Source organism: Nelusetta ayraudi, unplaced genomic scaffold (genome assembly GCF_046127955.1).
Source record: "Nelusetta ayraudi isolate G7.1 ecotype Tasmania unplaced genomic scaffold, CSIRO-AGI_Nayr_v1 ptg000002l, whole genome shotgun sequence".
Lineage (NCBI taxonomy): Eukaryota > Metazoa > Chordata > Actinopteri > Tetraodontiformes > Monacanthidae > Nelusetta > Nelusetta ayraudi.
Window position 1 is genome coordinate 8,159,009 of NW_027466052.1, and position 17,123 is coordinate 8,176,131.

A 17,123-nucleotide genomic window follows, 5' to 3' on the forward strand; every position below is an offset into this window, starting at 1 on the left:
CCAAGTGAGAGATTATTTGAATTTCCTTTGTTTTCTTTATGTGTTTTTTATGGATGTGTTTTTCTACTGAGTTTTGTGAATAAAATGTCAGCCTGTGATGAATGCACCACATGGCCCATGACTAACAGAATGATGAGGTGATTTTACACATTTATCAAAAAAACATTTTTAAATATCAAAATAACAATGGTCCATGTGGCTGGCTGCTCTGATTGGACCGAATACATTAAATCACAGGGGCCATTTATCCGCCACGACAGGACACACATCGAGTGTCCTTCTTTGCATTCTGGCAGAGATTTATGGCTCTCAAATGCCCAATATTCTAAAATTGTGGTTTGCTCTATTTGCTCTGCGCAGTCTGCTCCGACGACGCAGTCTGCATTAATGTATTCCGTAGGTTTTGTGGGTGTGAAACCCAGTGAAAGGTATTTGTCAAGGCCAGGAGCGCGTGAACGGTGGTTGGTTCCCTTTCTAGCTTACATTAAATACCTGATTATCTCGGTGGGGATTTTTTTTTAAAAGCTTTATTCCAGGGATAACACTGGGGGAGCAAGTGCAACTTCAGCCCATCAAACAGTTGATTCGCTTTAAATCTCAGCCAGAACCAATTAAATACAATTTACCTTGCCATTGAGGATGTAGTTCTGTTTGTTTTTGTTGGAGTTGTGTGTTGACAGTGCTGTCTTGGTGTTTGCATATCGCTGCCACTCTCCGTGCACCCTGGTCACTTCCTACCGTGGTCATTTCTCTGTGTCCGGTCCGTGAGAAGTTTTCCATAGACACTGACACTGTCTCATCGTCCGTGCTGCAGCATTTAGGCACTTTGGAGGTTAAAATTCAAAACTTGTTATTATTATTAACCTCCTTTCCGGCCGAGACGCATCCTGCATATCAGCGAGGCGTCAGAGCCAACCTCTTTATTTTTTATCATCTGTAATTACGGCTCACTCAACTCTTACAAAGAGCTATCACACACTCCGTGCGTGTGCAGCGGCGGCGGCGGCGAAAGACTCCTGCAAAAGTCGCAGCTGCATGTCATTATCCTTTACAGGCAATTTTGTTTGGAGGTGAAAAGGCTGATGCGGCGTTTCGTGTGTCCGCCTTCAACATTCTAATGATGTTTATCTGGTTTTGGAAAAGCCCAAGTGACTGGCATATGGTAAATCAGTGCTTTTAAAACTTTAGAGACGCAATTAAAGGCAACCTGTTTGCAGACAGCAGCAGAGTTTTCAAGGCGCCGATGCGTTTTTGGGGATTTTTGCACCTGTTGCACTGAGGGATTCAAAACTCAAAAGGGGACTTTGTGAACCGAGTTCAGCCGACATCGTTTCCATGTGCAGCTCTGTGTTGTGCTGTTTGTCCCCCGAGTCTCAGTTGTGTCCTTGTGTGTCGTGTTGAGCTCAGCCGTCGTGGTTTCCCGAGGAACGGCCGGAAGCAGTTTGAGCAAAAAAAAAAAAAACACATCAGGGGAAGTTTGTTTGTTTTCATGATTTTTTTTCCCCACCACACTCGCTAATCAGATTTTGTTCTCACCCCGAGATGCGCGGTGAGTTGCTGTGAGATCAGGCAGACTTTATTGTTGTAGCCGCAGGTCTGGGGGGTTAAATTTTGAAGATGATGCTTCAGCATCATTACTCGGCCAGGCTCGGAGACGGTAGATTGCCTCCTACCCGCCGTCCCCCGTGTGGAGTGAAATGGGGCCGACCTGCCGCATAATTAAGCCTCCAACCTGAAGTCTGTGGCCTACTTCTTGACACAGATGCCTCCAAAGTTTGTTTTTTAAGGGAGCACTTTACCCAAGATCGAAGTTCCACCCATTTACGTCTCGCTGCTACTGCATCCCCCTGGTGATATTCTAATCTAGGTTCTAAGATTCAAATCCATATCCCTGCACGCAGAGAATTCTGCTTTCAAAAACACAACACGTCTCCATCATACGGCTTGTTTGGTTTCATCAACGTGTACTCGTCATGTGTTTTGTTTCGTTTTTGTCAATTCTGGAAAATCTCCCTCTTGATTAGAAAATGAGTCAAATGTCTATTTTGGATGAACAATTCCTTTAAAAGATACAAAAGAAAACTTCAAACAAAAAAATCTCAGCATTTGTAGTTTGGACAGTAACGTCTTCCATCTGTTCAGCTCAGTTGAGTGGGTTCCGCTAAGGAATTCCTACTTTGGTTTTTCGATTTTACAATCTCACAGAAATTGATTAACACTGTTTATTTATTTATTTTTTTTGTTTATTTTATTTTAGAACAGCTCTAGTGCCGTTTCTCTGTCTGCTCAGCTGCTGCAGGTTGTGTTCAGTTCTTCTCATCACACCGTCTTTGACAAACTTTGCTAATGATTATTCTGCTCTCCGGCCTGTGCGTCTGTGCGTCTGTCTCTTCGTCTGTTCGTCTCTCTCTCTCTCTCTCTCTCTCTCTCTCTCTCCATCTCTCTCTCTCTATCTATCTATCTATCTCTCTCTCTCTTCCTCTTTCTCTCTCTCTGTCCCTCTCTTTGCTGTCATCTCCCGGGTTCGTCCTTCTTCTTCCTGCTGTCTGTCCGTCCGTCCGTCCGTGTGTTGTTTCTTTGTCTCCGGTCCAACCGCTCCCTCAGCGGGGCCGCAGACCGGGGCGGGCCGGGCGGCGCCGGGCCCTCGCCGGGGGCCGGCAACGGCGGGGGCGGTGCTTGCTCTGGCTCGGGGGCGGGGCCGAGTCGCAGTGACAGTGTTCGGAGCATGGTGACGGGGGGCAGCAAGGCAGGCCGCTGGCAGACGGTCCAGAGCCACATGCACGCCGGAGGCCTGCGCTTTGGCAAGTGAGTGGCGCAGCGCGACAGCAGCATGACGTGGACCACGCCCTCCCCCCCCCCATAACCCAACCCTCCTCCCCCTCCCCCGCCGAGGAGCCCATACACGCAACGCGAGCGGCGCCGTTGCATGTACACACTCTCCTCTCGGAGCCGGACGCTATTTTTAAACAGCACGCAGGAGGAGAATGGGTCCGAGTCTGTGAGAGAATCGAGTGTGTCGGCGCTCAGCGGCGTCTCGGCGATGCATGAGTAAATCCTCAGCGAGGGGCTTTTGTCGCCGACAAACAAACACACAGAAATATTCCGACTTTCTCAGCCAGCTGAAGGAGTCTTTTGCAGAGCGAGTCGCTCTCAGTCCCACAAGTGCATTTGGGACGATGCCAACCTTTCCTTTCTTTCCTTCAGACTTTCTATTTTTTTTTTTAAAAATCACTTAGTTCAATGTGAAGTGTTAGCCGACAGATAGAGACAGTCTTGTGTGCATAAAAATGCCCTGATGTTCAAAGTCTGATTTAGACCCATTGGGCCAAACACATGATTTCCAGTGGACGAGGACAAAAATCAATCAATCAAAAATAATTGCAAAAAAATATATATAGGATTACGTTGTTTTTTTGAGACTGTTTGTTTCTGAACAGAACACAATGATGATAATGATCAAAAACAGCATTGATGTTTTTGTCTGCCTTTATAATAACTTTGATCTGCCCTGCTTTTATTTTGTTCAGGCTTAAAATTCAGTAACAACAGTCAATAAACATAACAAGTGAAACTGGCAGTATGGACGTATAAGTGTGTTAGTGCTTCGCTGCTTTGATTTTGCATGTTTAACTCACGTACTAACACGACATTGTGCGTCCAGATGTCCAGTTGAACATGTTTCAGCTTCCTCTTTCACCCTTTTTCACATTTACCAGTTTAATCCCCACTCATCTCAGAATGGCTGTCTATTTTGATGCACTTACCTTTCTCTCTTGCTCTCTCACTCTCTCTCTCTCTCTCTCTCTCGCTCCCATGTCTCTGCTTCACTCTTCGCAGTCGATAATTTTTTTTCCCCCTCCGTCATCCGACAGCCTCTGTGTTTTTTTTTTTTTACCCTCCTCAATTTTCCTTAATTAGAAAATCACTCAAGGTTTATAGTCATCCTAATTGACTTTCAAGCAAGAAGAAATGTGAAAATAAGCCTTTTAAGTTGGTAATAGGATGCAGACAGCCAGGATCGCTGATGCTCAGAGCGTGTGATGAATGGTTGCAGGCGCGGGACGGTAAAGACAGCCACCAAAAAATCTCAATTATACAGCGAGCGAGGGAAGTCGCGGAGAGGAACGGACTCTGCGTTGTATATCCTTGGAATTTTTGACTCGACCATTCATGAATATATTAGTTGCCAAGTGTGTGACACTGAGCAGGCTGTCAGAGGATATTAGCATATGGGGCTGCACCCAGATGTCTGGCCAGATGCCGGCAGGAATCCACAGTTCCTCACGTGTCGCCGGACTCTTCTGTCCTTGGTCAGTCCAACGCACGACACTGCTGCCACGTGGCGTCCAACAGCAGGTCGCTAGGTTTGGTGCCGGGTGGAGCTGCTCCCTCAAACTGTGTCATTTGAACAGGAGTCTTGTTAAAGGCGATGGGGGAGAAAAAAGTTTGAACATTTATGGAATTTCAAGAATTAACTCCAGGTTGTAAAATGTATCTTCCCGGAGGGTGTCAAGAGGTTTGTCGCTGTTGAAAAGTGAAACTGAAAAGATTAAATAAATGAATGAAATAATGCAGTCCCACTTATTAGTTTGCTCCAAGAGCTTAATTTTGCTTCAAGACATCTTTGGTCAGTAAAGGTACAAATGTCTCCAGTTATGGAAATGCTTTAAATAATGTATGTTGTGCAATCAGAACTAATGGTGAATGTTGTAGTTATTTCTAAGCTTTTTCCTATGGGATTGCTACAGTGGGTGGCTCTCTACAGTTCAGGTTATAAAGTCAGAGATTGTGAGAACAAAATACTGTAAATACTGCTTTTTCTGTCCTCTGCAGTTATTTTCTTGCTGGTCTGTATGTAGCGCACCAACCGACTGTTGGCCAGAGTTTCACCTTTTAAATGCCCCAAATCCTTCAAATGGAAAATCTTGCTGCTCCCGTTTTACTACGGTACACTGCTCCCAATGAGAAAAGCAGCGAGCAGCAAACTTTTATCCTGCAATTAACATTCAGTCAGTTAAAAATTCTTATTCTCAAAAGAAAAAAGGAGAAACAATTAGCGTGAAGGCCTGTCTTCGGGTCTGCCCCCCCACGGCTGAGCCTTATATCTCGGACTCTCCAACACACTCAGAGCCCAGTTAATACCTGCAAGGGCGCCGCTAAGCACGACTCCTGTCCGCACGGTAAATCCTCCCTCACAGCGTTTAGCTCCGAGACGCAGCTGCGCAGTGCAATCTTACTGATAGTCGGGAGGTTGAGGGGTGACGCGCCATTACAAGACTGTTTGTGTAACGGAGCGGTAATTAGACTGGAGATTTACCAAGCGGTGATTGGCAGCGGGTGGGTGGGAGGGGGTTAGACTGATGGTACAATGGACAGAGGAGAGCAAGCCAAGCTCAGGTGCACAGAGGAGAGGGAACGGCGGGGAGAACGGAGAGGTGGGGAGCCTCCTCGGAGGAAGACAAGTGGAGGCGAGAGGCGAGGAGAAGGTAGAAGTAGGTCACGGCTAATGAGCGAGGGAGCGAAGGTGCGGGAACAATTTGGCGCCGCAGACGGAGGGCCGGGGTGAAAGTGATATTCCAGCTCGGCCTCGAATTGAGTTGCACTAAAGCAGAGGTTTAGTTTTGATTGCGCTTTGCGGAGCGATTGAATGTTGCACCACCGCATGCCTGCGATGTCTCACTCTGGAATGTTGCATGTTGTGTGCGACGGCGAGCGTCTCTCTTTGATGGCCAACGCACAAACACTGTGTCACCACATCTGTTCATATATATATATATATGTATATATCTACATACACATATATATCACCATGACTTGAATCTTTTTGAATCCCGCTCTCTCTAACTCGGATGTCATCCCTGTCGTATCCATCTCTTTTTGCTCCTCCCGCGCCTCCACTCAGTTTCGGGGATGCCTCGCTGTCGTCCGCCTCCACCCTGGAGCACATCCCGTCCTCGGCTGTGGCGCGCCCTCGGCCCCTGGTCCGGCAGCAGAGCCTCCAACAGCCCCTCACTCACCAGCCCCCTCCGGGTCCCAACGACCCCCCTGTCACCTCTCAAAGCCTGGGCCAGCTGCACACAGGCCCAGGCGGAGGGGGCCACCGCGGGGGCCCGCGAGGGGTCCGGGGGAGTCCGGCTGGAGCCTCCCGGTACAGAGGGACAGGAGCGGGCCGGTCGAGGTCCAACCCTGGCAGCTGGGACCACATGGTGGAGCAGATCCGCCACAGAGGCCTGGATGTCAAGTCCTTCCTGTGAGTGTCCTGAAGTTTTTCTCAAAAAAAAAAAAAAAGAGGAGAAAAAATGAGGAGAGGAAAGGTAAAAAGGAGAAAGTGTGCATCACCCATACTTTTTTTTCCAGACCAGGTCATCAGATAGCAACGCTGGCACTGCCCGCTCTCATCTCGTCTGGATGCACAAAGTTCCTCTGGGCATCTGCAGCAGTAGCGCTAAGCCTTTATATAACATCTGTGGCCAACATGAGTCATGCTTGTGCCTGACCCAGGTTTCTGAGCAAACTTTAGGATTGGTCCGCAACTATAAGTTAGTCTTCGGTAGAATCAAAGCCAAGTGTAAAATGCTGTGCTCATGTGCAGCATATTGAGATGGAATTTTGGGCAGTTGCATTAGAAATAACAAGATGAAAAAAAAAAAAAAAAAGCAAACCATTTAAAAAAAATCCTCAAGTTTGCAAATTAAACATCTGTACACTTGCTTATGAGAAATGTATTAGCTTATTATTACTATTGGAAAAATGTTGAAACATAACTGCTTTGTATCTGCGCTCAGCTTGTTTGTGTCCATCCCTCCACCTCCTATCAGCCCAGTTTGCTCACTCTGACAGCAGTTCACTGGGACTCCTCAAGGCACCACTCTTTTTCTCAAGAAATTTAAAAGTTTCTTTAAAATGTATTTTTCCCACATGGCCAACGCTGTTTTTCAGATTTGAGTAGGTTGTGGGATTTGGTTCATGGTTTACCCTGGAGGAGATGTGTTGGGCTGTGACAAAGTGCATCTGGCGACCTGGGAGATAGACCGTTTTAGATAAGACACTAGTGAAGCTGACAGTTTACTTCTACCCGATTTATGCAGTTTGTAGCAATCTTGTCATCAAATGAGCCATTTCTGCACCTGCTGCAGAGATGTAGTGGTTTCATCTATTTGTCAGCGCAAAACTTAAACAGTTCTTTAAAAAAAAAAAAAGTTAACTCTAAGCTGGTAACCAGGAAGTATTCAAATGCAAACTACAGTGGAAAGCCTGTTTACTTCAATAAATCAATTTAAAAACAAATCAATAGATAAATAAAACATTGTTCAACAACTTTTAACCCGGTATTGATTTTCCAAGATGGATTACATAAAAAAAACAACTTTTTAATTTTTAATCTTAATTAAAAGTCAAGTGTCAACGGTGTCATTGTGTCAGAAAATAATGGAAAGGTAAATGGCTCTTGTATGAAGGTAAAATTCATTCTTATTTGACTCACATAGTCAAGAAAATAGTTTATAGAATGAAGTGGTAGAAAGAATACTTAAGGAAGACCAAACTGTGCATGCATACTTGATTTATAATACTTATGGTGATATAGGTCCATCTTGATTGCTCTTCAAGAATAAAAACAGAAGGACTTTATGTTCCTGTCACTCTATGCTTTATTATTGTGTAATGATGCCTTATTTATTGTGTGAAACATCAAATGTTGGTTTGCACAACTAGCAGCAGGAGCAACAGCAACATTAGAACAGGCAACGTTAACCAGCAGCGTCTGGAGTCGAGTCAACAAGCGAACGAGCTGTCAACAAGGCCGGCACCAAAATGGACGGCGCAGATTTATCTGAGGTTTACAGGAAGTGAACGTATGAAGAAACCCAGATGCTCCAAAGGGCAGAGAACATAATCATAAATAAAGACAACTTGGCATAATGTGCTTTCCCTGTCGCGTCATGCATAATTGCGCGGCGTGAATGGGAACAGACGTTGGTCTCATGTGATCCCCTCATCATTGCTGACCGATTTCCACCGTTGCAGGCATTAAAAATGCACATCTGTACGCTAATATGCCGCTAACATCCAAGCAAGAAACCTTCTGCAAAACCTTTTCCACACATTCCGACCATTTATTCTCCCCCAGCCAAGGACGGCAGTTGGGGGGGGAAAACATTGTGAACACTTGCATCCGTTTCTGCATTCGCCGCTGCTGCTGTCTGGAAGGCCACTTTAGATTGTTTCAGGTGGCAAGCGAGCGCACACAGAGCCAGCGCGGCGCTCCCCTCCTCCGCTCAGCTTGAATGATAGATTACAGATGATGTGGCCCCGCGAAGCAGCCTCTCGTAAAACGGACCCATTCCACTTGAAGCCACGGATGCAGACGCTAATGTGCGCACGCACACACACACACACACACACACACACACACACATACACATATGCATACACACACACACACGCATGCATGTCTCCCCATTAACAGCCTCTCCAGGCCACTGACCTCCTGCCGAGGTGAATCATCATTCAAATAAGGCGGAGCGGCCACACAGTAAGCAGTGAGGAGGTATCTCCCCGCTGCCGCTTGTCCCTACCGCTCCCACTGGACTGAGCATGTCAGTGGTTGACCTCCAGGGGTTGCGCGACACACTGCGGGGAGTTGGGCTGGGGTGGGGAGGGGTGGGGGGTGGGGAGGGGGGGGGGGGCGGGGGGCACTGGCAATATCATGCCTGTGTGACCAATGGGGCTATGAAAAAAGCAGCCTTCCATCCCCCCTCACGCACGCGGCGCAGCAACCGATCCACGGCCGATCAATACAGCCTGCCGTGGCCGCTTAATGATTTTAAAGCCCTCAAAGTTGGAGTACGGGTGTCTTTCCCCACCCCCGCCCCACCTCTCGGTCATCCGCACCGATCCGTTCGCCTCGTCGATGAGCATCGTGTCGCCGCTGTTTACACGTCCCCTGTGGGCCCTTTGTCTCGCAGGTGCTAACGCGCTGGCTTTTGTCGTCGATGCGCCTCCCGACAGACAGCCTCCTGTTGAAGGACGGAGCGCAGCGGAGGGGAACACGCGCCGGTCGGGACAAATAAATCAGAAGTGTGAGACGTGAGATGAGGCAACAGTGCGGAGGATTTAGAAAAAAATAAAACAGAAAACAAAAAAAGTACAGTCTGAGAAAAAAATGGCTTTTTTGACTCTTTAAGCCCTCGGGGTGTTGTGTTGTTTGTTTTTTCGCGTCTGTGTGTTTTCATGTGTTTTCTGTTTCTCAAGCTTAGATAGATAGATAGATAGATAGATAGATAGATAGATAGAAAATGCAGAAAACAAAATGCAGAAAAATACACATACTGTATGTCACTGCTCCACTGCAACCTTGTTCTTAGCTGGATCAGCAGCTGCGTTAGAAAGTGTCTTCTGAGGGAAGCGGCGGAAGGGATGGAGAATAAATTATCCAAAGACAGATTATAGTCCTGCAATATGTGCCTCCGCGCTGGTTTTGTTTTCTATTTTTTTGTTCCCTCCTCCGTGTCTGCGGGGTACAAGGTTAGTTGTGGGCAAATCTTCATTTGTTAAGGTCATCGCTTTGCATGGGCCGCCGTGTTCGCGGCGCGCGGCCTGCTTCTCCGAGACATAATTTAAATGTCTTCAGGCATGTTCGAGGAGCGAAAATAACAGCTGAAAAATCAACGGGATTATATTTCTGCCTTAGTGTTTTTTTAATGTATTCCTACACCTGTTTTCGCCTACATGCCATTTTGTTTTTTCAATCCCCCCCCCCCCCCCCCCTTTATTTAGATCGGTTTGAATGCTTCTGAAGGAAACGGAGGAGGGAGGATGATAAAAGCCTTGGAGGCGTCTGGGGTTCTAAGGCTCTCCGCTAATGACACTCATTTCACATTTCTCTGACTCCTACATAACAGGGAATAAAAAAGCACTTATTTGTAATTGAATTCCTCCCTGTGCTTGTAGGAGTACACACACACATCCACGCAAAAACACATATTACGTAACTTAGCATACAGCAATAATAAAAAAGAATCGTATTATGGATTTCGGTTACACAGATATATATACATATATGCAGTCAACCTAGTCAAGCTGGCTGATGGGAAGCCTGTTCCAGTCCATGTATTAGAAGCACTATGTTATATAACAACTCATGTGCACACAAGGCTTTGCAGCGTGATCCAGGTGACACACAGAAGAATGTTGCAGCAGAGGATTGTCGAATGTTCTTTGATGATTAGTCTAATGTGAGAGCCTGAATCAAAGGCGCACAACATTTATCCAAAAGAGAGTGAGACTTTGTAGTGGAATCAAAGGCTCCATTTAATAGCGAGCTCTCAGAGTGCGATCCATTAAGGAGGGAGAAGAATGGTCATCTGTTTTTCTCAGAGAGGCTGATCCTGTGTCACCTGACCTCTGGATAAAGCCAGTTTTCGCCAATATGAGCCACACAGCTAAGACCTGTGGCATTAACTGCTTGTGGGACAGACATTTTGTTTGCATGAAGAATGCAAAGCTATTGTCAGGGGGAAGGACAGACTGTTTCCATTCTCGCTCCTTTCCTCAGGCAGCGATAAACATCCCACTGCGAGTAGCCTTGAAATGGACTGAATGTCCAGGCTGTAAGATTCAGTAGCATCAAGCGATTCAAGTTGTGAGCAAGCATATTGCAAACAAATGAACACCTGTGGATTTATCCCATGTTGCGGCTTTGCCCGGGGCCATGTTGTCACTTTTGCTCAACTCTTCAAAAAAAAAAAAAAACAACAAATAAATAAATAAAAATAAGCCGCTATCAGAGTGAGAGGCGGAGCGATCAGCCCCGCAGAAAGCTGGCGACTCCCGCAACCGTCTGCGAAGAGTTTACCGTCATCAGCAAATTCCATCTGGGGAAACGCTACTTAGAAGTCGCCGGCCCCGGTTTTCAGATGTAGCACCTGACAGCACATCTGTCTTATACCAGCTGTGATGTCGGGATAAAATCGCAAGCCACGCAAGTCAGATGCATGTTCTGGGCCACAGGAGAGCTGCGCTGCTCCAGCGTGACCGCCTCTGTACACGTGAACCCATGAATGTAAATGATGAGGAAATGAACGCTTTTGGAAACAAATATTTAAGTGACTTTGTCCAGTGAAAACATGCTTACATATATTTCCATTGCATTCTAAAAGAGGCCTTTAAACGCCACACACTTCACATTTTGGAGTCATTTGTAAGAGGTGTTTGTTCGCAGTGGTTTGATGTGACATGATGTTTTGTTTTGGTTTATTTTTTCAAGATGTCATCAACAAAACCTGTTGATGCGTGCAAGTTGTCAGCATTTGTTTTATTGGTTAAGTTTTTCTATGGTTTGTAGGTCCAGGTCAGGCACAGACATACTGCAATGTGACGTGTTGATGGTTGACCTTGGCTAAAATCAAACAACCTCTCTCCCTCCCACTCTCTTTCTCTGTCCATGAAATGGATGTGTGGCTGTGTCGCTTCCCGTTTGGTCCGTGGTGTCGTCGCTGTGTGCCATGTGTGTGTGCGTGCGCGTGTGTGTGTGTGCGTGTTCCTCTGTGCCTGTTTTGTCCACATGTGTTGTTCTGTGACGTCTGGTCTGTCTTGTGTGTCCAGTGAAGGGAAGATGGTTGTTCTGTCTCTAGCAATCGGTCTGGCTGAGCAGGATGACTTTGCCAACCTCCCAGATCTACAGGAAGCACCAGCAAGCAAAGAGAATGAAACCACACCAGAGAAGAGGTAATGACAGAGACAAGAGCCATGTGAATTTGTAAGTCGTAAAAAAAAGCCTAAGCAGGAGGTGAGAGAGACTAATAGTTGTGTCATGATGTAATAATGATAGATGATTAACAGTGTGGTGCGATGTTTGACCTTTGTTGTTGTGTTGTTGTGGTTGTGTGCCGATGACTGCTTTAATAGGATCCTCACAAAACCTTTCGTCTCCCCTAGAATGAAAAATAAATGAAAGCACAAAACACTGCTGCTGGTGATGAATGGTGGGAGATAAAGTGCAATTTGCAAATGGGGCCAGCAAAAATGTTTTCATTCAAATGCATTTTTTCAACACCGTCACATGTCTTGGAAGTGCAAAAAGTCTCCAGTCAGGATTTCAGCTGCGTTCGGAGAGCACAAAATCAGCAAAGAAATCACAGGGTTAATATGGAATGTTTTAATGAGGTAAACAGAAACGCTCACAATCTAGCTTCAGATTTTCAGAAATCAGAGAAAACACAAGGCCTCGGTGCTGGCGAGCGTCCTCCTCAGAACGCTGGTCGGACCTCAGACACTGGAGAAACAATGTTTGATCGGCCCAAACTAATGACTAGTTGATGGCCAGTGTTTGGGCCGGGGAGTGTCAGATGTCCAGCCAAGTGCGTCAGTGCATTGAGAGGCTCAGGCTTAGAGAGGACAACATCTCTTGGAGATCTCCTGGGAAGAAATGCAGGGGAAGTGCGTGTTGGATCTTGCTGCTGCTGCTGCTGCTGCTGCTGCTGAGGCTGCTTGTTGACAAAGTCCAAACAAAGTGAAACAGGGCGCAGAGTGTCCAGGCGATGGGTTTCAGAACTGCATCTCCGTGGCTTTTTGCAGATGACCTGCTTCCGTTGGCGTAATCAGCCCGCAACCTTTAGCATGCGCCGGGCAGCGTGTGTGTGCAGTGGTTTGTGAAATGGACCCGGATGCGAGTCGGCCCCTCCGATTGTGGCGGCGGCGAGACGTCCTCTGGAAATCATCGAGCAGTTGATTCGCAGCCGCAAGTTTGGGATTCTTGTTTGCGGGTGATGGGTGAACGGAGCTGGAGACAGACAGGTGGCTGGTCTCGGGGGAGGAGGAGGTGGTGGGCGGGGGCGCAATTTGGCCGTTTGTGTCAGGTGATTGCAGCAGAGAGGAAGATTAGCTGCCAAGAGAAGCTATCAATTTAACACTTGACCTCCATTCCGACCACATGGTTATACCCTGAGCGGTGGGTGGGGGGCCGGGAGGGGGTTCCTCAAACAAGTGGAGAAATGAGTTTCTTCTGGTGGAGCCTCGGCTATAGAGGAAAGGTGGTGCTGCTCACAGCAGATCTGCTGATTGTGTTTAAAAAAAAAAAAAAGGCAGCCAACAAGGAATAGGTCTTTCACTAAGCCGCTTTCTGTTCCGATGTCTTCATGTCCGGCAGGAGAGGCCCTCATGCCGTTTGTGCCGTTTTACATTGCAATCCATTGAGATGCTCAAGAAAGAGTGGAAAATCATGAACAGATAAAGGAATATCTGGAATAACCTGATCCTATAAAAGCAGGGTAGATGGATGGATGGATGGATGGATGGATGGATGCTTTGGTGTTTTCAGCAGAATTAATGGCTCCGCCTTTTCTCTTCCAGTTCAGTTTATTATTATTGTGTTTGCATTTTATTCAGTGACATCCCACACATGTGGCGCCTCCACATGTGTGGGTCACCTTCACAATCTCAATGTCACCGTACCAACGTGTGTTCTGTGTCCTATCACGGAAATGCTGCAAAATTTCCTGGAATGCAGCATTTTCTCTCTCGGCAGCGTCTCCATGTGTGTTTCCAAAAGTAGGTCACCTTCCCGTTTCCGCTCGGTGAAAAATCGTCGGCTCTTTGAAAACAGCCGCGGCGGCAACAACGTTAAGTGGCTTCGGGAGGAGGAGACAAATTCCTCTTGCGTTTGAAGTTGCTGCATCAAGAATGACTTTTTTTTTTCTCCTTAAAAAAAAAAAAATTAAAACATCCAAGAGTCACTCCTTCACCCCCTGCGCCCATCATCAGCACCCATGCCGCTCTCCAGCCCTCGAGTCGTGTCAAGCACCTATAGCTCTAATCACAGGTACCGCTACCCTGAGGGGTCGCAGAGGTCAAGCTGTCTAGTGTCCTCTGACAACTAATAACAGCTCTCCATCATCATCTCCGTCCACCCTTCCCTCCTCTCCCTGTCTTGCCGTAAGCCCCCTGTGGCCGTCTGATTGCTTGCAAGAAGCCCCCCCACTCCTTTTTTTCCCCACCAGGGCCGTGCGCATTGAGAGCAGGGCGATGGGATGATCCAGCCGACAACATACAGCATGTGACAAGACACTTTTCCACGGCGATACGCGGGGAGGGGCGGTAACCTTCGCTCGCCGCTTTCTAGAGGAATATGCTACAAGATAAAAATAGACGCATCCACAGAGGTTTGAGACTCTGATGGTTTATTTATGAACTCCAATACAGCTCGGAGCACAGATATCTACAAACGTTGCACGTTGCTCAGGAAGAGATAAATGATGGGAGCACGTCTGGAGCTGCACGTGTCTGGTTACGTCCTTGAGTTATCAGAATGTGGAGGGGGAAAAAGACAACAGTGTTATGATATCTTATTAAAAATTTGAATCATTCTTATTATTATTTAGTATTATTATTACATCGTATGGATATTTTTAATGACTGAGAGTTGATTTGCCTGAAAAAGTTAGTTTCCCCAGTTACCAGTAAGGGGACATCCATACATGTGTTTGATATTCGATATTTGCTCGATATCAGGGTTCAAGGTAGCTTTATTGTCAATACTTCAATATATATGTAAATAACGTATGTAAATATATGCAGAGAATTGAAATGGAAATCAGTGTTCTGTCCATCAGAATCGAGATTCAAGGTGCAAAAGTGTACATTGGTTCTTGTGGATTCACAGTGTCATCTTAATTCAGGGCCTATTACAGTTTCTATGTTTAACATGGATGGACGAGGTGCGTGCGTGCATACGTGTGTGCGTTCTCATTTGTGGTCTGTTATAATTTCAGGTTTCTCTCTAAATCAATACAGCCACTTTAATACGGCGGAAATATTCCTGTTTCTGCCTGCCATTCATTAAAAATAACCCCCAAAAAAAGACAACTAAAAATAGAAAGAGCCAATTTAAGCTGTGACAGTAGATCTGACAGAAATGGTGCACCCGACCCTGAACAGATTTTATTGAAACAAGTCAGACGTGGAGAGAGTTTGGAAAGTTTGCCTGAAGACTTGGGAAGAACATAAAAGTAGCCTACTCCCTTGCAACGCACGTTTTATTTAACATGCTTTTTTTTTATCTGAATAAAAAAAAACACCTCGACGGGGTGTTTTATTATTTTATTGTAGGTTTTCATTTTTATTGAGAAAACATATATTATTTAAAACCTAAACCCATAATCTATCATAATCATAATCTAAAAATTGTGGCCATTATTGGCTGTAATGGTGCTAATCAGTCCGGTTGTGATGTCACATGACACCTGCATCTTAGAATCAACAAAGTCCAAGACTCAAACCTTGTACCAGTTGTGTAAAACCCGCCTCTAAAACGTTTAAAGGCAGCTTCTGCTGGTAGAAAATCACCTCACTGGGTGCACTGGTACAAGACAGCAGAGTCAGTTTAAGGCATGATTGAGTCTATGTAAGGAGCAATACTGGAACTGCAAGGTGTTCCAGAGCAGCAGCAGGCTGTCTACAGAAAGTCATCGAGTGCCAATTATCATTTTATTACATTGAGGCGAATTCCCGCGACGCGCCAATCCAACGGTAATCACAGATAACACCGTTATTGTCCGGGGACACATTTGGTTGTTATGGCTGAGCCACTGTCCTCAGACAAAGCCAGGAGCCTCCAGGAGCTTCTGCTATTTTATGTGTTAATCTCATACGCAGGGCTTCCCGCTAAGTAAGTCGGCCTGGGTCACTACGGTAGAGCCGCCAAAGGCCCCATGGTGGACCCAACATAATCACCCACCTGCAGATAACTGTGATGGAAGCTCCGAAAGTCGCTCGCGTTATTATCAGCTCGGAGAGCTGCTGTTGCGTTGGAGGAGCTGCATCTTAATGAGCTCGGAGACTCGCCACACGCAGAGACGCAATAGAGAAATAAATATGAAGAATAAACCCAAAAGAGCAGCGCGGCCGCAGACACCTCAATTCCCCGCAGTCAGTTTGTCCGAGCTGTAATAAAAAATAAATAAATAAAAAACGCCTGCTTCTACTACTTACGGAGAATATAGTGCAAAAAAATAAAAAATACAGATCGTATTTGTGATTGTGGATATATTGCTTCATCCGACTCATTCAGTCACACAGTTTAATATCAGGTTTTGATTTTTTTTTTTTTTCTTTGCCATCTGCCGATATTGAAGGGGGGCATTAGGCTCAATGCCTATTGTATTTTCAGTGTGTGCTGAAAATAAAAAGCTCTTGTGTGCCATGCGTGCTCTCTAATGCAGTTGACCATCTCCAGCCTTCGAAGGAGAGACAGACATGCACTATTTTACCACAAATAATGCATGATGGAGAGGCCGGCAGGCCCAGTGGGAAATACACAGACGAGTACAAGTCTGAAGAATGAAGGTGGGGAGGGGGGTGCATAGGGAGAGGGGGCACTTTCAAAATGTAAACACGAAAATGAAAGTATAGTTTTGCCAACCTGTTGTTGTTACTGAGACGACTTGTTTTTATTTATTCATTTATTTATTTGGTTCAAGTCTTTAGCTTGCGCGACGCTCACGCCCACACATGCTTCCCCAGATCCCTTGAATAATTGATTCTGCTTTACTCTCTGTCCTTTAAAAGGATGCTCACACTTACTGCCGCTCACAAAATAACCCGGTGGCACTTGTTTGACTGCGACAAATCTATACAGAGTCAATTTTGCCGGACGCGTTTACGGCTAATATAGTGGATCTTCATCTAAAAAAAAAAAAATCTCCTCTTGCTTGTCACACCCCGCCCGTCTTTCACACGCTGTCACCCCTGTGTGCTGTGCTCTACTGCAAAATAATAGATAGCAACACGCACCCTTGAATAAGAATGTTAACAATGGAATTTTGGCCATTGTGATCCTGTTGTTTTCCAGTCAGTTTCTATTGTCTTATATTTCTATTTATGTGTTTTGAGTTGTTTTGTGGGTCTTGATTTTATTTCCTTTCTTTCTTTTTATTGCTTGCGTTCCTTTTCCCTTGATTGGATGTTGATTGGTTTCACATGGGTCTCGTCTGCCTGCACTGCCATGCCCTTGCACACCTGCAACTCTGTGGGGCTCGTCTGCCTTGAAGTTCACACCTGCACCTCGTTTGCGTCGTTACAGAGTCATGTGTCGAGCCTCGTTTCTCGTTCAAAAAGCCTGCCCTCGC

General features: G+C 46.0%; 1 protein-coding gene across 2 annotated transcripts in view; it reads left to right on the plus strand.

Annotated features, from left to right (window-relative positions):
• syt7b (synaptotagmin VIIb) overlaps positions 1 to 17,123 on the plus strand; it is an 82,560-nt gene that overhangs the window by 48,104 nt on the left and 17,333 nt on the right. Inside the window, exons 1-3 of one of the 2 annotated variants that reach the window (XM_076021658.1) lie at positions 2,637 to 2,805; positions 5,903 to 6,250; positions 11,605 to 11,727. In XM_076021658.1, the coding sequence (XP_075877773.1) occupies positions 2,726 to 2,805; positions 5,903 to 6,250; positions 11,605 to 11,727 (551 nt within the window). In that variant the 5' untranslated portion in view covers positions 2,637 to 2,725. Of the gene's footprint in view, positions 1 to 2,636; positions 2,806 to 5,902; positions 6,251 to 11,604; positions 11,728 to 17,123 lie in introns of those variants that run through there. The other variant, XM_076021649.1, reaches the window with a different exon arrangement.